At 35.8% G+C, this 22692-nt stretch overlaps 1 protein-coding gene across 2 annotated transcripts; it reads right to left on the bottom strand.

The window, feature by feature from the left end:
• Positions 1-302: 302 nt before the first annotated feature.
• On the bottom strand, positions 303-22519 carry LOC127833890 (zinc finger protein 716-like). 2 transcript variants are annotated; one of them, XM_052359394.1, is made up of 4 exons: positions 22490-22519; positions 13541-14434; positions 10550-10669; positions 303-8499 (listed from the first exon to the last, which is right to left on the bottom strand). In XM_052359394.1, the coding sequence occupies exons 2-4, from the start codon at positions 14385-14387 to the stop codon at positions 7592-7594; spliced, it is 1875 nt and encodes a 624-aa protein (XP_052215354.1). In that variant the 5' UTR covers positions 14388-14434; positions 22490-22519; the 3' UTR covers positions 303-7591. The 2 variants fall into 2 exon arrangements, with proteins under 2 accessions (XP_052215354.1, XP_052215355.1); XM_052359395.1 differs by lacking the exon at positions 10550-10669.
• Between the last annotated feature and the right edge of the window lie 173 nt (positions 22520-22692).

Below are 22692 nucleotides of genomic sequence, written 5' to 3'. Positions count from 1 at the left end.
CTTGGCCTGTTGAATTGCGTGGAATGTATTGGCAGCTGGACCATCGGTATTTGGCATATGGACGCTTGGTAACTTTTTGCAAACAAGTATGTCATGGTGAGCATCATAAGGATTAAGTGAGAAGAAGCACATCCCCTAGGACCCCCAAAACGTGTTTGTTTCTTTGCTTAGTTAAGTGTTTTGCCTTTTTTAAAGTATTGGCGTTCAGTTAACAAACTTACGCATTTTTTCTAGGCTAGCTGTTTTAACAGTACTACGTACATCATAATTAATTTCAAATTAAATAACAACATTTCTTTAGATTCTGTATTCAATTTTATTATTGAGAGTTTTGTTATATGCACAATATCTAGCACAAATAAAAAATGTGGGAACACATGAAGTACAACAAACACAACATTTTCAAACCCAAAAACTTTATGGGAGATTTTTAAAAAGTAACTAACGCAATACAACAATTGCATACAATGTAACCTCATTAAAATAAATTTAAAATAAGAGGGCCTGAAAGGCCCACAGTCGCTCACCTGAGATAACAAGATATTAATGGGACAAATCTTCTGACCAAGTTTCCTGAAGATCGGAAAATAAATGTGGCCTCTAGAGTGTTAACAAGGTTTTACTATAGCCAAATAAGGAAAAATGCCCCGTCCCCTGGTAGCCATGTTTTTCAACCAACCGGCATCATTTTTGAACTCTTCCAAGATATTATCGGGATGAATCTTCTGGCCAAATTTCATGAAGATCGGACAGTAAATGTGGCCTCTAGAGTGTTAACAAGATTTTACTATAGCCCTATAAGGAAAAATGCCGCGCCCCTTGGAAGCCATGTTTTTCAAGCAAACATAATTATTTTCGAACTCATCCAAGATATCATTGAGACCAATCTTTTGAACAAAATTTCATGAAGATTGGACAATAAATGTGGATTCTATAGTGTTAACAAGGTTTTACTTAAGCACTATATAGCCATATAAGGAAAAATGTCCCGCCCCTGGTGGCCATGTTTTTAAAGCAACCAAAACCAATTTCGAACTCATCCAAGATATCATTGGGACAAATCTTCTGGCCAAGTTATATAAAGATCGGAAAATAAATGTGACCTCTAGAGTGTTAACAAGGTTTTACTAAAGCCATATAAGGAAAAATGCCCCGCCCCCGTGGTGGCCATGTTTTCAACCAACCGGCATCATTTTTGAACTCATCCAAGATATTTTTGGGATGAATCTTCTGACCGAGTTTCATTTAGATCGGACTATAAATGTGGCCTCTAGAGTGTTAACAAGATTTTACTATAGCTATATATACCCATAGAAAAAGAAATGCCCCGCCCCTTGGCAGCCATGTTTTTCAAGCAAATGTTACCACTTTCAAACTCATCCAAGATATCAATAAGAAAATCTTCTGACCATATTTCATGAAAATTGGACAATAAATGTGGCCTCTAGAGTGTTAACAAGGTTTTCCTATAGCCATATAAGAAAAAATGCCCCGTACCCTGGCGGCGATGTTTTTCAACCAATGGGCATCATTTTTGAACTCGTCCAAATTATTATTGGGATGAATCTTCTGACCAAGTTTCACGAAGATTGGACAATAAATGTGGCCTATAGAGTGTTAACAAGATTTTACTATAGCCCTACATAGCCATATAAGGAAAAATAACCCGCCCCTTGACAGCCATGTTTTTCAAGCAAAAGTAACCATTTTCAAACTCATCCAAGATATCATTGGGACAAATCTTCTGACCAAGTTTCATGAAGATCGGAAAATAAATGTGGCCTCCAGAGTGTTAACAAGGTTTTAATTTAGCCATATAAGGAAAAATGCCCCGCCCCCGGACGGCAATGTTTTTCAACCAACCGGCATCATATTCGAACTCTTCCAAGATACTATTGGGATGAATCTTCTGACCAAGTTTCATGAAGATTGGACAATAATTGTGGCCTCTAGAGTGTTAACAAGATTTTACTATAGCCATATATAGCCATATAAGGAAAAATGTCCTGCCCCTTGGCAGCCATGTTTTTTAAGCAAACGTTACCATTTTTGAACACATCCAAGATATCATTAAGACAAATCTTCTGAGCAAGTTTCATGAAGATTGGAAAATAAATGTGGCCTCTAGAGTGTTAACAAGGTTTTACTAAAGCCATTTAAGGAAAAATGCCCCGCCCCCTGGCGGCCATGTTTTTCAATCAACCCGCATCATTTTCGAACTCGTCAAAGATATTATTGGGATGAATCTTCTGACCAAGTTTCATGAAGATCAAACAATAAATAAGGCCTCTAGAATGTTAACAAGATTTTACTATAGCCATATATAGCCATATAAGGAAAAATGCACCGCCCGTTGGCAGCCATGTTTTTCAAGCAAATGTAACCATTTTCGAACTCATCAAAGATATCATTGAGACCAATCTTCTGACGATGAAGATTGGACAATAAATGTGGCCTCTAGAGAGTTAATAAGGCAAATGTTGAAGGCACGACGCACGACGGACAAAAAGCGATCACAAAAGCTCACCATGAGCACGTTGTGCTCAGGTGAGCTAAACACACTCAAGCTTGTTGAATATACACAACCAGATGACGAGACTTTACAAAGACAATGACATAACACAAATACCATCGACAAAACCATTATTTAATGTTAAACCATTAAAACAAAAGCAAGTGTTAGAAGACATTTACAGTAACCATCTTGATGGAATAATCCTTAGAGCAAGAGCAAAACACGTAGAACACCATGAACACATACGAAATAGTGTGTAAACAGCGAGGAACGTTAAAATGAACAAAAAAATCACAAACTTGTCGTAAATGTTGTAATAACAGAACACTTATTCTAGAATAGCAATTATTGTATCATGAAAACTCTGTAAACAAAACGAGTTGAAACTATTACAATTTTTTGTACAACTCCATCTACTCTTAAACAAAAAAAGCTATCTTGCTAATATGAAAAATACCTCTTTAAATGCAAATTATCAAACTCTTTAGTATGTGACATCTGTGGTGAAATATCGTTATCAAAGAACATCTATTTTTTTAGTACAAACACACAAAACGTACCTGGAATCAGTTGGCATCATTTCTTGAACAACAACAACTGCATAACAAGGGCTGTTTGCAAAACACGCATGCCCCCAAATGGGCTGTCAGTTGAAGTGGTAGCCATTGTGTGAATCCGTTTTTGTCACTGTGACCTTGACCTTTGACCTAGTGACCTTAAAATCAATAGGGGTCATCTGCCAGTCATGATCAATATACCAATGAAGTTCCTTGATCCTAGGCCTAAGCATTCTTGAGTTATCATCTGGAAACCATTTTACTGTTTGGAGTAACTGTGACCTTGACCTTTGACCTAGTGACCTTAAAATCAATAGGGATCATCTGCTAGTCATAATCAATGTACCAATGAAGTTTCATGATTCTAGGCCTAAGCGCTGTTGAGTAGTCATCTGGAAACCATTTAACTCTTTCAAGTCACTCAGACCTTGACCTTTGACCTAGTGACCTGAAAATCAATTGGGGTCATCTGCCTGTCATGATCAATGTATCTATGAAGTTTAATGACCGAATCACTGTGACCTTGACCTTTGACCTAGTGACCTGAAAATCAATCGGGGTCATCTGCCAGTCATGATCAATGTACCTCTGAAGATTCATGGTCATAGGCCTAAGCGTTCTTGAGTTATCATCCGTAAACCATTTGGTGGATGGACCAACCGACATGTGCAAAACAATATACCCCCGCTTCTTCGAAGGGGGGCATAATAAAATCACAGGTATTGGGCGCGTAGTATTTTCATTGAAAAAAATCAAAAAAATCTGATATAATATATATATAAACAAGGTAGGTATCTCTTGACACAGGAAAATCACCTACATCTACTCGTATTTGTTCATTGTACAAATACGTATTGAGTTCGGTGGCTAGGGTATTTCGATACTTTTACTCTTGTAAGATGGGAGGCGACATAGCATTTCTTCGAGTTCGAGAAGTTTTTCTTGTAGTGTAAGGTGGCAAGTAGCTGTTGGTGGTCATTTCTCGTCACGAGGCATCCTTTCCCAACAAAATGATACACAGTTTAGAAAAATTGACCGCCATTTAGGCACTTAATGGCTTAAAAATGTTGATGTAGGTGATCGTCATGTGTCAAGAGTACCTACCTTATTTTTATATATATTATATCAGATTTTTTTAATGAAAATAAGGTGTTTTATGCCATATTGATAGTGTTAAAGTGACTTGGCCACGCGCCCAATACTGTGAATAAAATATCATTCTTAAATATTAGTTTTGGAATTAACTCATTAAATACAACAGACGGTAATACTATTATTGCGAAGTTTATTATTAAATAATGAGGTAGTATCCATTCAACATGAAATACATAAAACAATACATAATTTCAATTGGTTTATGAAGCATGGAACTTAAAATTTAGATTGAGAAAGAACTAGCCATCAGTAATGATACAAAGAACTTTTTTAACTAAAATGGAATCACCTTTAATTGTCAAACAGCTCGTCCACTTAACACTGTAAGCTTTAGAATGTAAGTTAAGCATGTCATTATTTTCATAACTTCCAACATGTTTGTTTATATATAGCAGAACACACACCGTTGTCTCTGATATAAATGTTCAAGCTAAGGTAAAAAAATATTGCAAGGCGTTTTTTTGTTCTTAATACAGTTGTTTGCTAATGAAATACATCTACATGTATGTGTATACATGTTCAAGATATGCTATAAAGTAATTATATTTATATGAATTTACTTAATAACCACATCAGTAATATATATTTGTACATGTATATAGTAAGAAAGCCTTAACAATTTGACTGTATAACAACAGTATACATCTTTATATTAAAAAAACTTAAACATACGACAGTACATACAAAGAGTTCATTAGTCTAGTGGCTTCTTTTCTTTACAGAAAATGCCATCACTTCAAGCACATGAAATCTTTTAGAGAGCAAAACAAACACAAAGTGGGTAATTAGCTCTATTAGTTATTTTTATAATTATAATTATTGACATTGAACAAACTGAAACGTACGACAGTACATAAAAAGAGTTGTTTTGCGGTGTTATTAGTCTAGTGGCTTCTTTTCTTTACAGTAAAAACCAGAACTCCAAGCACATGAAGTATGTCAGAGTGGTGTGTAAAACAATACACATGGCATTGTTAGCTCTATTAATTATTTTAATAATTATTTTTGAGTAAATTCACATGCCAAAAATGTTTTGCATAAAGGCAACTCAATTCCATTTGCAATTTTAGCATAGTCATAAATATAAACAATTGATTCCACTATAAGAATTACTGCTATATTTACACTATCTGTGTTCACTACGTTTTATTAAAGCCATATAGGAATATAAAACTTACCACAGCACTTTCAATCCCGACAGAGATGTCATTTCAACAACTTCGGGACGCCCCAAGCCAATTTCAATCACATCGGCAGGATTTTTACAAACTTGGTTGAGGATAACAAAACCATGCAACTGGTCATAATCAAAACTCCTTGCGTTGCAGTTTTAGAGGAGAAGATTGTGAAAGTTTTACACTTTATGGAAATAAAAAACCACACGTCGTGGCCGATTTTGAATATTTGGCACCATTTGTACAGACTTAATAGATGGCCACTATGCCATGCAGGGTTCGACACTAAGGCACGTCCGACAGACATTGTCTAGTAAGATCGGTGGTCGGGCTAGTAAAACTGCGGGCTAACTTGTCCGACTGGTCGTACATAAATTAAAAAAAAATCTATACGGATTCAAATAACTATAAATAACTGCTGTGAAAACCTTTACTTTTAATGTGTAAAATTACTCTTGTATCCGTTATTTACATTAAAACAAAACTAGTATATTTAAATAAACGGGGAGCATTCACATGATTCATCGCTATTTTAGACACAAAGGAGAGCTTCCTGCAGAAATTGTTTGTTTCAATTGGTCAAGTTGTCATGAATATTAATGATTTTCTGCAGTGTCGTAAAACTGTAGGGCATGATTTTACAACTTCTATTGAAAATCGGTATTGTCAATGTAAACTTTTTTGCGTAGCAGACAAGATAATGTAATTTAAAGAATGGCTTTGTTCAAGTTCGGATTTTTGTCCGACAAATCAGTTAATACAAAAGAATCCGACGCTTAACTGACACGAAACGTAAATATAAAGAAACACAAAAACGTCAATTTTATCATAGATGGAAAATCGAGTCAGTTCCCATGGCTTGAATTTGACGAAGAAAAGCAAAAAAAGGTTATTTTATTGTTTTACTAAATGCATACAAAAATCTGGTGTTCACTGATTATGTACTGATAAATCCTGATTTAACAGTTACATGACACAATTGTGTTCATTTGCTATGTCATTTATGGTCTAGTAAACATCAGGTTCGGGCTAATACATTTTAAGAGGAGCTGGTCCGACGGTCTTGCTGTAAAAAAGTTAATGTCGAACCCTGCCATGTACCAACCAAATACCAACCCTTTGTGCTAAAATAAAACCTCTGTTACCAGGGGTTTCATAGATATTTTAGATAAAACTACATAGTGTATATGCATATATGGAAAACAGGTTACAACTAACCGGGCCAGTTTTGACATATTGGTATGTTTTAAAAAAAATTGGTACAAAACCTCAATGTTGATGTTACATGCCAAATACCACACCTCTGGGCCTTAAAAGTTCAGAGAGGACAATTTTTGAAGTTTTTCCAATATAAATATAATGGAAACATCACAGTTTATACGAAGCAACTTTTTACCTTAGGGACATTGTACATTGGTGAAGGAACACAATACGTATTTACTTGCCATATGTTACACATGTGAACTTTCTCCTTTTAGAGAAGATTCTTTAGTCATTTTAAAACACAAGTCTATATTAATTCTGTGATACATAGGTCAAGGCTATTTTACAACCAAATGGCTTGACCTAAAAAGTGTAGACAGGATCTTTTATCGGCTTCTTCCAGTCACCGCTTGTTACCACACACCTCACACTTGTTTCTCTCCTGTACGTATAATCATATGTGTCTTCAAGTGACCACTTTGCTTAAATGCATAACCACACTCCTCACACTTCTACAGTCTCTCTCCTGTATGCATCATCATGTGTGTCTTCAAATTACCACTCTTGTAAAATGCATAACCACACACCTTACAGATGTATCGTCTTTCTCCTCTATGTTTCCCCTTATTTGTATTCAAGTGACCACTCTCCTTACATGCATAACTACACACTTCACACTTGTTCTGTCTCTCTCCTGTATGTATCCTCATGTGTCTCTTCAAGGTACTACACTGGTTACATTCATAGCCACACGCCTCACACTTGAACGGTCTTTCTCCTGTATGTATCCACATGTGTTCCTTTAATTACTTCAATGTTAACATTAATAGCCACACACCTCACACGTCTACATACTTTCTCCTGTATGTATCCTCATGTATTTCTTCAAATTACCACTATGTTTACATGAATCGCGATACATTTCACACTTGTACGGTCTTCCTCCTCATGTGTTACAACTCTGGCTACAAGCATATGCACACTCCTCACACTTGAAGAGTCTGCAATCCTTTATGTATCCTAATGTGTCTCTTTAAGTGAAAACTGCGTTTACATGAATAGCCACACACCTTACACTTGTATGGTCCCTCTCCTGTATGAATTTTCATGTGTGTCATCAAGTCACAACTCCTCTTACATGCATAACTACATAACTCACACTTAAACGGTCTCTTTTCTGTGTGTATTGTCATGTGTCTTTTCAAGTAACCACTATGTTTACATGAATAGCCACACACCTCACACTTGTACAGTCTCTCTCCTGTATGTATCATCATGTGTCTCTTCAAGCTACTTCTCATGTTGCATGCAAAACCACACTCCTCACACTTGTACGGTCTCTCTCCTGTATGTATTATTATGTGTATCTTCAATTGACTACTATGTTTACACGAATAGCCACACACCTCACACGTGTATGGTCTTTCTCCTGTATGTATCTTCATATGTGTTTTCAAGTCACAACTCTCCTTAAATGCATAACCACACTCCTCACAAATGAACGGTCTTTCACCTGTATGTATCATTATGTGTTTCTTCAAGGTACTACTCCTGTTACATTCATAACCACACACCTTACACTTGTACGGTCTCTCTCCTGTATGAATCATCATGTGTTTGTTAAAGTCACCACTCCGTTTAAATGCTTTACTACACACCTCACACTTGTATGGTCTCTCTCCTGTGTGTATCATCATGTGTCTCTTCAATTGACATCTATGTTTACATGAATAGCCGCACTCCTCACACTTGTATGGTCCCTCTTTTGTATGTATCCTCATGCGTTCCTTCAAGTGACCACTGTTTTTACTGGAATAACTGCACAAGTTCTTGTCTCTGATAATGCCAAGTTCTCTGGCGAATTCATCTCCGTGCCAGACCAGCAATTCGTCACCTGTAGCAATAGAAATATGACCAAGTTATTTATTAACAAGAGCTGTCACCATAGGATGACATATGCCCCCTATAAACGCTTTGATAGAAGTTATGAGCATTTTTCGAAACCTAAATGCCTATTTCGAAACCTAAACCTGGACCCTTAGTTCAAGGTCAAGGCCACAGGGGTCAACATTTTTGTGCGTATGGAAAGGCCTTGTCCATTTACACATGCATACCAAATATGAAGGTTTTATGTCAAGGGACATAGAAGTTATGAGCATTTTTCGAAACCTATATGCAAATTTGAAACCTAAATGCAGACCCCAAGTTCAAGGTCAAGGTCACAATGGTCAAAATGTGTGTGCGTATCGAAAGGCCTTGTCCATATTCATATGCATGCCAATTATGAAGGTTATATCTCAAGGGACATAAAAGTTATGAGCATTTTTCGAAACCTTCATGCAGATTTTGAAACCTAAATGCGGACCCTAAGTTCAAGGTCAAGGTCACAGGGGTTAAAATTTGTGTGCGTATGGAAAGACATTGTCCATATACACACGCATACCAAATATGAAGGTTATTCCTCAAGGGATGTAGAAGATATGAGCATTTTTCGAAACCTAAATGAAGATTTTGAAACCTAAATGCGGACCTTAAGTTTAAGGTCTATGTCACAGGGGTAAAAATGTGTGTGCGTATGGAAAGGCCTTGTCCATATACACATGCATACCAAATATGAAGGTTATATCTCAAGGGACATAGAAGTTATGATCATTTTTAGAAACCTTAATGCAGATTTCGAAACCTAAATGCGGACCCTAAGTTCAAGGTCAAGGTCACAGGGGTAATGACTAACAAGGTATAAATACTGTGAAATAAAATATTGTTAAAACAACACTAGTTTTTGTACATTTGTGTTGGTTCCCTCAACCATGAAATCAAATATCCAACAAATGTTCAATCTAAAGTCTTATGTCAGACATTCTTAAAAATCTATAAATAACAAGGGCTGTTTGTAAAACATTCATGCCCGCCCATATGGGCTGTCCGTTGTACTGGCAGCCATTGTGTGAATACGACTTTTGTCACTGTGACCTTGACCTTTGACCTAGTGACCTGAAAATCAATAGGGGTCATCTGCAAGTCACAATCAATGTACCTATGAAGTGTCATGATCCTAGGCAAAAGCGTTCTTGAGTTATCATCCGAAAATCATTTTACTATTTCGGGTCACCGTGACCTTGACCTTTGACCTTGTGACCTCAAAATCAATAGGGGTCATCTGCGAGTCATGGTCAATCTACCTATGAAGTTTCATGATCCTAGGCATATGCGTTCTTGAGTTATCATCCGAAAATAATTTTACTATTTCGGGTCACCGTGACCTTGACCTTTGACCTAGTGACCTGAAAATCAATAGGGGTCATCTGCGAGTCATGATCCATCTACCTATAAAGTTTCATGATCCTAGGCATATGCGTTCTTTAATTATCATTCGAAAATCATTTTACTATTATGGGTCACCGTGACCTTGACCTTTGACCTAGTGACCTCAAAATCAATAGGGGTCATCTGCGAGTCATGATCAATCTACCTATCAAGTTTCATGATCCTAGGCATATGCGTTTTTGAGTGATCATCTGGAAACCATTTTACTATTTCGGGTCACCGTGACCTTGACCTTTGACCTAGTGACCTCAAAATCAATAGGGGTCATCTGCAAGTCATGATCAATCTACCCATGAAGTTTCATGATCCTAGGCGTATGCGTTCTTGAGTTATCATCCGGAAACCATTTTACTATTTCGGGTCACCGTGACCTTGACCTTTGACCTAGTGACCTCAAAATCAATAGGGGTCATCTGCAAGTCATGATCAATGTACCAATGAAGTTTCATGATCCTAGGCCCAAGCGTTCTTGAGTTATCGTCTGACAACCACCTGGTGGACCGACCGACCGACCGACATGAGCAAAGCAATATACCCCCTCTTCTTCGAAGGGGGCATAAAAAACAACATATTTTGTGAATCTATAACGTCAACCAAAATAAATAAATCTACATAACCTCTTGCTGAAGCACCCTTGGGCTTGACTTTTCCTGAGGACCAACCTTGACCCCTCTTTGGTGCCGGAAGAGTTGAATGACAGCGCTTGCTTTTCATTTTCTCAAGCTCAATGAACATCTCTACAAAGTGATCGGCAGAAGATTCAAAAGATAATAAATTACTGATTTAGTCGCTTCTGTCAAATATTAAATGCATCACAACAGCAGGACTTAAGAAATGAAAAAACAATGCATGTGTGTTTTCTGTTATCGTGGATCAGCTTGTTTAGTCAGGGAGGATTGAGTGTAAAACTACTCCATCTAATACACCTAGAGCTTTGTCACAGACGTGACGTATATACCCACATGCTACATTGACACAGACTATTTTGCATGCAGTCTTCACAAAACAAGACTAGCTAATTTATGGTGATTTTAAGGATTATTTTGCCATGATCATTTATGGCCATTTTGATCTTTGAACTATTGAATTCTTCCGCATGATACTCCGTCCAATGACTGTGAACAAAATTAATGTACAGAGTCATTTTAAAATCTTACAATGAATGACATAGTTATGTCCCGGACAACCTCATTAAGGCCATTTTTGACTTTTGAACTCCAAGTGTGACCTTGACCTTGGAGATATCGACGTATTTCTTTCGCATGACACACCGTCCAATGATTGTGAACAAACATACTGAGTAATTTAAAAATTTCACAATGAATAACATAAGTATGGCCCATACAAGATCATGTATGGTCATGTTTTACCTTTGAACTCAAAGTGTGACCTTGACCTTGGAGATATCGACGTTATTCTTTCGCATGACACACCGTCCAATGATGGTGAACAAATGTGCCGAATGATTTTACAATCTCACGATGAACGACATAGTTATGGCCCGGACAAGCTCATTTATGGTTATTTTTTACCATTGATCTCAAAGTCATAAAGTGTGACCTTGACCTTGGAGATATTGACATTATTCCTTCGCATGACACACCGTCCAATGATGGTGAACAAATGTGCCATATGATTTTAAAGTCTAACAATAAATGACGAAGTTATGGCCCGGACAAGCATTTGACCTTTGAACTTTAAGTGTGACCTTGACCTAGGAGATAATGACATACTTCTTTCGAATGACACACCGTCCCATGATGGTGAACAAATGTACCAAGTCATTTTAAAATCTAACTAGAGCTTTGTCGCAGACTGACAAAAACCCCTACATGCCGCATTGACACAGAATATTTAGCATGTTGTCTTCACAAAAAACAGTGGACACCATGCTTAATGTTTAAAACGCACTAAGTGACCCCGTGACCTAGTTTATAACCCGACATTGCCCATGTTCGAACTTGGCCTTAAGATCATCTAGATAAAACTTCTGACTGACCAAGTTTGGTGAAGATCGGATAAAAACTACTTGAATTAGAAAGTGGACACCATGCTGAATGTTAAAAAAACGCACTAAGTGACTCCGTGACCTAGTTTTTTGCCCAGCATGGCCCATGTTCACACTTGGCCTAGAGATCATCTGGATAAAACTTCTGACCGAGTTTGGTGAACATTGGCTGAAAACTTCTTGAATTAGAGAATGGACAACATGCTGAATGTTTAAAAGGCACTAAAAGACCCTGTGACCTAGTTTTTAACCAGGCAAGGCCCATGTTCGAACTTGGCCTAGACATCATCTAGATACAACTTCTGACCAAGTTTGGTGAAGATAGGATGAAAACTACTTGAATTAGAGAGCGGACACGAACCGACCGACATTCAAGCTCACTCCTATATACCCCCCTAAACTTCGTTTGTGGGGGTATAACGATAAATGACATAGTTATGGTCCGCCAGGTCCGGACAAACTTTCCTTGACCTAGACATCAACTAAATACAACTTGTTACCAAGTTTGGTGAAGTTCTGATGAAATTTTGGGACAGACTGACCGACAAAGTGACTTCTATATAGCCCCCATTACCAATGGTTATGGGGGTATACAAATGTTTAGCAGGCACAACAGTTAAACACACAGCCCTCAACATCTTAATCTTGGACAACACTTGTCTTCACCTTTTTTTGTATTTGCACTTCCAATGAAATCTCTTCTAGATTTAGAACTACCTATTAGAAAGCAGACATCATTAAAGTGATATTATGGGCATCTTATTTTATTTTACATCTTAGTTTATAGGTGTCTATTGCAACCGTTGTTTATTTTTTGGTGTTTTCACTTCATATACACTTATATTTGTTAATGCAGCATCAACATACGAAAACAATATCCCAGAAAGAGAAAAATAATGCATTTGAATATCAACCGTACTTTTGTTTCAGAAATGATTCGATTTACGATGTGAATCTAAATCTAGTTTTAGTGCAGATTCGTTCATACGACACAAAAACACTATATTGTTTTACGGATCATTTCGGCTTAGAGGACTGGGTGAGTCATGTAAAATATCGAATATAATATATTTTTTTTATAAACAACTGGTAGCAAGATGACTTGCAGATAAATGGTCAGTAACCACATTTTAACTAACTCTTTTGACCTGTTTATTCTTTTCAGCTCAATTCAACAGTGAAAAATGCCCATAATATCACTTTAATTTGGCAAATATTTGATAATTTAAAAGCCATAAAACAGGAGGGTTGGATGAAATTTATCAGAGTATCACTCTTGAAGGATAGTGTATGCCCACAAACATTACCAACATGTTTAATGGTGATCCCATGTAAACAATCAAGAGTAAGAGAGAAGTCATGGTAAATGTAGCTTTTTTAATTCATAGGCCATAATTAAAAAATGCTCAAAGCAATCTGGCTTAATATCAAACTTAACTTAGATACAATGCCGATTATCATACTTATAAAGTTTCATGATGATCCAATGAAACAGAAAAACTGTTTTGATTTATTGGGCAGACATTATTCTAATGGACACCCCCAAATCACACGCCAGCCAAATGACCAGGGTGGTCCCATAATATAAAATTTAAAGTACCTGAGTCATCGTTTTCAGGGTTTGAATGTCTTGGAACACTAAGGTTTAAGAAATGGTACATTTGTATTGACTTTCCATCCTCAGTTGGTCTAGCACAATACTGGTCAACATTTGAAAGTTCAATCTCTTCCCTTGTCAGAAATACAGAATTTAGGTTGGCCAGTTTAGCTTGATTCTCAGGTGTGTTTGAATATGTATGATCATATAAAGCATTGTCATAATTTGCTGTTGTATTTCCATGGTTTGTATCTGTATTTATATACTGTTTAGCTATATCACATTCATAATTGAGGTCATTAGTAGTTAGATAACTCTGGTCTGTATTTGGATTTAGTGACTCTTTTATTTTCCTACGTATAGAATGGAGCTCATCTTGTGTTGTATGTGCATTTGATTTGGCAGACATGTTTTTGTTCACAAATACAGAATTGACACAAGCTTGTCGGATGACATCTTTACATTCAGTCTGTTCTGATTTCACAGATGCAGAGATGAAGCCATCTGGTTTGGTGTAATCTTGATCCATATGTAAACATCCTGTTTGTTCATGTACTAATTTGAAGACATCTTGTTTGTTGCAATCTGTATTTATCTTTTCCCATCGAAAATGTTCTAATTTGGCACACATAGAATAAAAATCAGCAGCCGTATTATCATCAGTCTCGATTTTGACACAAACAGAGTTAAAGTCATCTATTGTTTGGTCTAAATTTAAGGTTTCCTGACTTAACCTATCCGATATAGTATTAACGCTAGTTTGGGTCGTGGATTCAATGTTTTTTATAATCGCACTCTCCCTTTCCATGTCACTTTCCCTGGTATTGCTTTCTGTCTTTGGTTTTCTCATTTTGAACTTTTGGATTCTACCAGAAGAGGACTGGTGTACTGGTCATTCTGAAAATAATTTACAGATAAACATATTCATTCAAAGGTAATTTAATGAGACAAATATGGTCAAATTTTCACAAATGTGTAAAAAAAATTGGCATATTGCTAGACAGTAAGGTCACAGTACATGGTCCTAAAAACTAATCTTGATATATAAGTTTTTTTAGTATATTTAATGTATGAAAAAAAAAACAAAATTTTACACTTCGTAATATATCATCTTCTATTTTAAAAGTTCAGACTAAACTAACCTTAACACAATAGCGACTAATACCTCTACATGAAGTAACAGGTTAAAACAATTACAAATTGGCGGGATTTTCAATAAGAATTGTTTAGGGAGGCCATATTGCATTTGAAATAGGTCTCTGGTCATGAATACCAGGTAATGCTTATTGTGCAATAGAAGTATTTCTCATAATGATTCAAATAAATGAATACTATCTTCTTCAAACATTTTAGTATTTACTTTTGCATGTTTTTTAAAACTAAATTTTAAAATTGTAAAATATGTTCCTTGTTGTAAATTTAGTATCTTATATCACATTATGTACATAAACATCTTAATGAATTCCAATAAAAACTAAAGGGTAGATTAACTTTACTAAACTACACTTAAATGTTAGTTTACTTGCAAGCAAATTACAGGTACACGATGTTACATGTAGTGTCATAATTGTCGAGTCATGGCATTAATTGGTATGACATCTTAATTATGGCAGAGTTTGCTTGTGTTGTCTTAAAATTAGGATTCAACTATTCACAATTTGGTTACAAAGTACTCTTGTGTTTGTAAAAGATTATAACAAAAAAAATATAAGAACAATTTGGAAGAGCAAAAACATCTAAATTGGGTAGTTAGTCAAAACGTCCCCAGGTAAAACGTCCCCTAGTCAAAACGTCCCCACTTTGGTCAAATCGGCCCCAAAGTAAGTTTTAAAGTTGGTCAAAACGTCCCCAATGTATAACAAAGAACTATGTACAATATTTTATTTATCTAATCTACATTAGACGATGAATACAATACATGTAACATAATCTAAACAGGATTTAACTCCGACTTTTAAAAAATTCAACGACAATGAATGACTTAAATAACATTAAAAAGGATGTAACGCCTATTCATTGCAAACTAGTGTTACGTCTTTTTCTTTTGACTATAAAGAACAAAAATGAGAGACGAGTTACAACTATTAACATAAATAGTCTATCATATCTAAAAGGACGTAATAAATGTGCGCGGTATACAACACCTTTTACACGTGTTGTGACAAACATTACAGTAAAACTTACTAATTAACATACCAATTCACTTTAATTGAAAAATGATTTGCAATTAATTTAAGAGCATGGTATATAACACCTTTCACACCTCTTACACACAGATATTACACATGAAATATACAACTACAAGCGAAGTGTTTGTCAGAAACACAATGCCCTCTATTGCGCCACTTTGAAATAAAATTTCAATACATTATTTGGCAGGTTTAGAAATTATCTCCCTTTTAAAGCTTATTACTTCCCTTGGATTGTATTTTTTTACTTTTGACCTTGAAGGATGACCTTGACCTTTCACCACTCAAAATGTGCAGCTCCATGAGATAAACATGCATGCCAAATATCAAGTTGCTCTCTTCAATATTGCAAAAGTTATGGCCAATGGTAAAGTTTTCGGACGGACTGACGGACAGACAGTTCAAATGCTATATGCCACCCTACCGGAAGCATAAAAAGACATTAATGATGACAACTGTATATTCAGATAATTAAAATAAGACATCATCTCTACGATTTATACTTATGAACTAATGATCATTTTATAACAAAAGTTAAGAACTGTTATAATTTAGTTATATACCCAATTTGTTTATATCAACATAAAATAAAGGCGTCTGCCTCGATTTAAAATGAAGTAATTCCCACAAGAAATAACAGATTACCTGTCGAAACTGGTAGTTGGCATAAAATAAAATTGAACCAAAGACTGTGTTGTTTATGTACCGGTAACTCCAATACTCATATTGGCGATGAATTCCATTATTTACTCGAATGTTATGCCCTCAATAATCTAAGAAAACGTTTCATTGATAAAAAAATATTACAGGAGACCAAATATGATAGTATTTATATCGCTAATGTCCATCGATTTTCATAACCACAGTATCTATAGGAAACATTGTTTTGTTCCTTAAAGAAATATTGAAACAGTTTTAATTTATAACATATTATACATGTTTGCATCTCTATACATTGACATTTTGTATATTGCCATATTGATGGCATTAAAATAGTAAAAAATCATCATGATACAATAATTTGTTTTAAAATTGATTGCTCATTTTTTAATATACCCAAAGATTTTTTTATATTTGTGCCACTTATATATGGGGACATGATTCACTGGTATATAACACTTTTAATGTTGATCTCTTTGAAATTTTAAAATTTAGAGAACAATGTAACTTATTTTTCTGAATTTGGTATAATTTTTGTTACTGGCAATTAAATAGCAGAGTTGGTCATAAATGTGATTATATTCTACAAGATAAATAATGTAAACGATGACTCTGAATACTGCCCCGATAACACCTCAGTTGGTAGATAATAGTCATGGCGTTAATTACTTTATTTATGCAAATCTACTAGTTTACGTATTGTTAATGGTAGAGTTGGCAATAGCTGTAAGCAAACTTTTTATTCTTATCACGGTACGTCTGTCATTGACTATTTGTTGACAAAGGAATGTAGCTTTTCAATTATATCGGATTTTACTGTGCATGATTTTAACGAGTTCAGTGATCACGCCCTGTTGAATTTTTCGTTGTTATGTAATAATGTCTTGTCAGAGTATCTGTCTTCCACAGATGTCAAGTATCAATGGAACGATGCGTTACGAGGGCAATTTCCTTCAGGGATTATTTCCATGTCACCTGTATTTAATGTGTATATATAACTATGTTTCTATCAAGAAATATAATAAATGATTTTTTAATCATTTATGGATAATGCACATAAAATTTACAATTCAGATATGAAGGCAGTACTATCAACTTGCCAATAGAGAATCACATGTCAAAACACGTTATATATTTCCATTAGAATTTTGTCCTTTTGGCTTTCGTGTATATTTGACTAGATGTAAAAATAAATGATATATCATTTTTCTGTATTATTATTTTGCCGCAGTACACTTCTGATTTTTTGCAAAAATGACCAATGAAAGTACAACAAGGAAAAAATATCATATGATCACAAAAACTATAAAAGTTTATAACGCTGTCATTTAACCAAGATAAACATTCTGACCAAATTTCATAAAGATTGGATGAAAACTGTGACCTCTATTGTCTATACAAGGTTTTTCTATTATTTGACATAGTGACCTAGTTTTTGACAAAGTGACCTAGTTTTTGACCTAGTGACCTAGTTTTTGACCCCAGATGACCCAAATACAATCCCAACCCAGATTCCATCAAGATAAACATTCTGACCAAATTTCATAAAGATTGGATCAAAACTGCGACCTCAATTGTCTACACAAAGTTTTTCTATTATTTGACCTAGTTTTTGACCTAATGACCTAGTTTTTTACCTCAGATGACCCAAATACAATCCCAACCCAGATTTCATCAAGATAAACATTCTGACCAAATTTCATAAAGATTGGATGAAAATTGTGACCTCTTCTATCTACACAAGCAAATTGTTGACGGATGCACACACGCACGCACGCACATACGGACATCACACTGTCACATAAGCTCACCATGTCACTTCGTGACAGGTGAGCTAAAAATAAACGCAAACAAAAGTACATTAAAAAATAGTACGCTAAAAAAAAAGAATTCCATCACATAGAAAATCTAGTATATACACAAACAACACGCCATTTTTCGAAGTGCTAATATCTAATTATACCAAACTCTTTTATGTATCAATTAAATGTCACTTTAATGAATTGCTATTAAACTTTGATCTGGCCAACTGAGGAAAAATACATCACACCTACTTTAATTAGCAACGCGATTTGTGTATATGCTTTGCAAACATGATTCAACATCAATTTAATATGTTATAATGTACAAGAAGTGACAAACTGTGAATGCCGAACTGGTCGAACCCGAGTGCCGAAGTGGCACTTTTTTACGGTGCCGAAGTAACCAGATGCCGAAGTGACTAGATACCATTACAATTACATTACATTAAGAGGATTTAATTATTCTGTAACAAGGTAAGTTTTTACAGACACATAGGTTCAAATCAGTTCGTGTTGATTAAATAAAATCAACTTATTTGTTGTTTGATTTCGTCCTTATTAAGTTTGTGTTCGTTCATTGAAATCAATTTATCCTGAAAGAATTTCAATTTCTGAGTATTTTGTTGTTCTTAAAAAAGGGTCGCGAATATGTGTCAAGTAGAGATTATTATGGTAAGCTCATCACGATGCTACTCATCAAATGCAAACAACAGCAAGGCCACAATTAAAATATTGTTGGTTTGCCCTTTACCTACCCTAAATTTTACAGGTGGGTAGGTAGGTAGGAAAATTATTTTATTTTATTTGAGAAATTATATTTTTAATACACTTATAGTCTATGAATATTTAAAACACTGTTATTAAAGCACTGTTGCAGTGTACGAAGCCCTATGTAGCTTAACATTATCTTGTTTGCTGTTTCTTGCATATATTAATATCAAATGCATGCTTGTGTGTTATTTCATCAAATATTTGTTCATTATATTATGTTAATTGCTCAAATGCATTTGTTATTATTTAACAGCCAGACAGCTTTTATTTTGAACTTAAACTTTTCCCTTAAATTGGGCTTAATTAGCATGCAACAAGCATTGAAGGAGTGTAGAAAGACAGCCCAAAGCCTTTAATGGAAAAATTCAGACATGGCGAAAGACCGTCACATTTTACAGGCCAGACTTGCCTACCAGGAGAAACAATTCACAGGCCAGTTCAAATTTTTACAGGCCTCGATTTTAAGTGTTTGACTGGTTAGTGCATAGTCTCGGCATGGCAAAGTAATATCATAAAAGGGCAAACTGAACATAAGCATTATTTCTTCTTGAATGCTCTGAGCTTTTATGAGTACATACGTACAGCTCAGAGGGTCAATAGCTGGGAGTTGTATTATTATGCCCCCCCTTCGAAGAAGAGGGGGTATATTGCTTTGCTCATGTCGGTCGGTCCGTCCGTCAACCAGGTGGTTGTCAGACGATAACTCAAGAACGCTTGGGCCTAGGATCATGAAACTTCATAGGTACATTGATCATGACATGCAGATGACCCCTATTGATTTTGAGGTAACTAGGTCAAAGGTCAAGGTCACCGTGACCCGAAATAGTAAAATGGTTTCCGGATGATAACTCAAGAACGCATACGCCTAGGATCATGAAACTTCATGGGTAGATTGATCATGACTCGCAGATGACCCCTATTGATTTTGAGGTCACTAGGTCAAAGGTCAAGGTGACCCGAAATAGTAAAATGGTTTCCGGATGATAACTCAAGAACGCATACGCCTAGGATCATGAAACTTCATGGGTAGATTGATCATGACTCGCAGATGACCCCTATTGATTTTGAGGTCACTAGGTCAAAGGTCAAGGTCACGGTTACCCGAAATAGTAAAATGGTTTCCGGATGATAACTCAAGAACGCATACGCCTAGGATCATGAAACTTCATGGGTAGATTGATCATGACTCGCAGATGACCCCTATTGATTTTGAGGTCACTAGGTCAAAGGTCAAGGTCACGGTGACCCGAAATAGTAAAATGGTTTCCGGATGATAACTCAAGAACGCATACGCCTAGGATCATGAAATTTCATGGGTAGATTGATCATGACTCGCAGATGACCCCTATTGATTTTGAGGTCACTAGGTCAAAGGTCAAGGTCACGGTGACCCGAAATCGTAAAATGATTTTCGGATGATGATTCAAAAACGCATATGCCTAGGATCATGAAACTTTATAGGTAGATTGATCATGACTCGCAGATGACCCCTATTAATTTTTAGGTCACTAGGTCAAAGGTCAAGGTCACAGTGACCCGAAATAGTAAAATGATTTTCGGATGATAACTCAAGAACGCATATGCATAGGATCATTAAACTTCATAGGTAGATTGATCATGACTCGCAGATGACCCTTATTGATTTTGAGGTCACAACGTCAACGGTCAAGGTCACGGTGACCCGAAATTGTAAAATGATTTCCGGATGATAACTCAAGAACGCATACGCCTAGGATCATGAAACTTCGTGGGTAGATTGATCATGACTTGCAGATGACCCCTATTGATTTTCAGGTCACTAGGTCAAAGGTCAAGGTCACAGTGACAAAAGTCGTATTCACACATTGGCTGCCAGTACAACGGACAGCCCATATGGGGGGCATGCATGTTTTACAAACAGCCCTTGTTGCAACTAACATAAGCATGAAAACTTGATTTGGGGAAATAAATTAAGGGTGTTAGTTTCAGTTTGTGGACATATTAACGCTTTAAACATATATGCTTGAGTGTTGTCGATGTATTTAGCTAAGAGACATTAATATATTAAATAAGTTTACCTTTACATATCCATTTCACTAACATGCCATTACAGTAAACTGTTTAGTGTGGCAAACATAATAAAGCAGAATATGCACATGAATCTGATTAAACACAGATCCACTTGCATATAAATCAAATCATGTTCCTCTTTTATTTTGCATTTTCGAACGATAATCATGTAACTGTTAGATGTATTTTTCTTTGCGAGTAGACTGCATTCCAATTTTCAAACACTTGTTCTGTGACATTCAGTTCATACATATCCAAAAAAAAAGAATTTTATTTGTATCTTAAACGTATGCTCCATCTTATGACACGCTCTTTCAATTAATCGAAACTAATTATATGATGTCCGTCGTAAATTCGATAGTCATTTGTCCTCGCTGAGCATCGTTATTTCTTTTAATTGTCCGCCATCTTGGATCACGTTAACAACATGTGTACAACGAACGTAAACTCGTATATGTCCGACTACTTTCGCGAACCAATAGTTAAGTATGATGTCGTTAGGCCATTTTCACGGAACACCGCAGATCGCGATGCTGGTTATAGATGCTTGCTTTACTGTCTATTCTGGGGCATATGAAATTCCAACCATCGGAGCGACCTAGATTGGTCAGGGGCGATAATAATGGACAGGGATATAAATACGCGCACAAATAAATATTGCTTTCGGCTCTTTTATGATCGGCAAAAAAAACGAAAAAAAAAAAAAAAATACGTTTTCAGAAATCGCAATAAAAATTTTTGGGTCGGGGGGTAAAAAGTGGGTCGGTCGGTAAAGGGCAAACAAACTCAATTTTAATTTAGGCCCAAAATGGCCACAGTTTTGAAGGCACAAATTTAAGCATGCGCAAACATGACGTCATTATCGGAATCCCCGAAACCTCCTATAAACTACTGATCATATTACATCCTTCGTCTATTTCTATATAATTTTTTTGGGGGTGCGAGTTTACTTCAAAAAGTGCGAGTCTACCAGAAATGCTGTGCGAGTTGACCCAAAAAAGTGCGAGTTGACTACCGTACGAGTTGACTTAGGTACGAGTTGACCGGCACCCTAAACAAGCCTGTTTTCTCAGTTGAATTATCCGAAGGGATATTAAATAATTATAACTCTCTGATTAGACTCCTTTAATTGACGTTTCGGCATAATGCTTTTATCAAAACAATGGAAATAATATGTTAACTACATTTTTACGTCTTTTGACTGCACAATTTAAATAACAAATTGCAGTCAAAAGACGTAAAAATGTAGTTAACATATTATTTCCATTGTTTTGATAAAAGCATTATGCCGAAACGTCAATTAAAGGAGTCTAATCAGAGAAGCCTGTTTTCTTTTTCAAAAAAATTGAACCGCCATGGTCTGGTCCGTCAAGGATATATACCGTTCTGACCAGCATAAATATTATTCGCTTTCGAATAATTGCTTATTTTAGAAATATTGTTGATCTTTAAAGCAAAGACCAGTTTCATGCCAAAATTACCAGCGAATATTCTTTGTTTACATTTCACCGGAAGCAGGATTTCTAAATGGGTCAATACGGCCACTTTTAAAATCGGTAGCAACAAGCAGGCTGGTTCCAACGGTTAAAGTAAGATGAAAAGATATGTACTGATTTAAGTGTTCGTGCTATTAAATGTAAAAGCATCAGATGCTTCCAAATATCAGTTAATGAATTTGAATGGA

The sequence above is a fragment of the Dreissena polymorpha genome, chromosome 6 (assembly GCF_020536995.1).
Source record: "Dreissena polymorpha isolate Duluth1 chromosome 6, UMN_Dpol_1.0, whole genome shotgun sequence".
In the NCBI taxonomy this organism is placed as follows: Eukaryota; Metazoa; Mollusca; class Bivalvia; order Myida; family Dreissenidae; genus Dreissena; species Dreissena polymorpha.
Note: the sequence above shows the minus strand (reverse complement) of the source record. Positions and strands in the feature narration are given on the sequence as shown.

Coding starts and splice junctions, on each gene's coding strand:
- LOC127833890 (XM_052359394.1), bottom strand. CDS start 14,387: ATGAGAAAACCAAAGACAGAAAGCAATACCAGGGAAAGTGACATGGAA. Junction 10,670..13,540: donor CCCTGAAAACGATGACTCAG/GTACTTTAAATT, acceptor ATCACTTTGTAG/AGATGTTCATTGAGCTTGAG. Junction 8,500..10,549: donor CAAGGGTGCTTCAGCAAGAG/GTTATGTAGATT, acceptor CTATTGCTACAG/GTGACGAATTGCTGGTCTGG.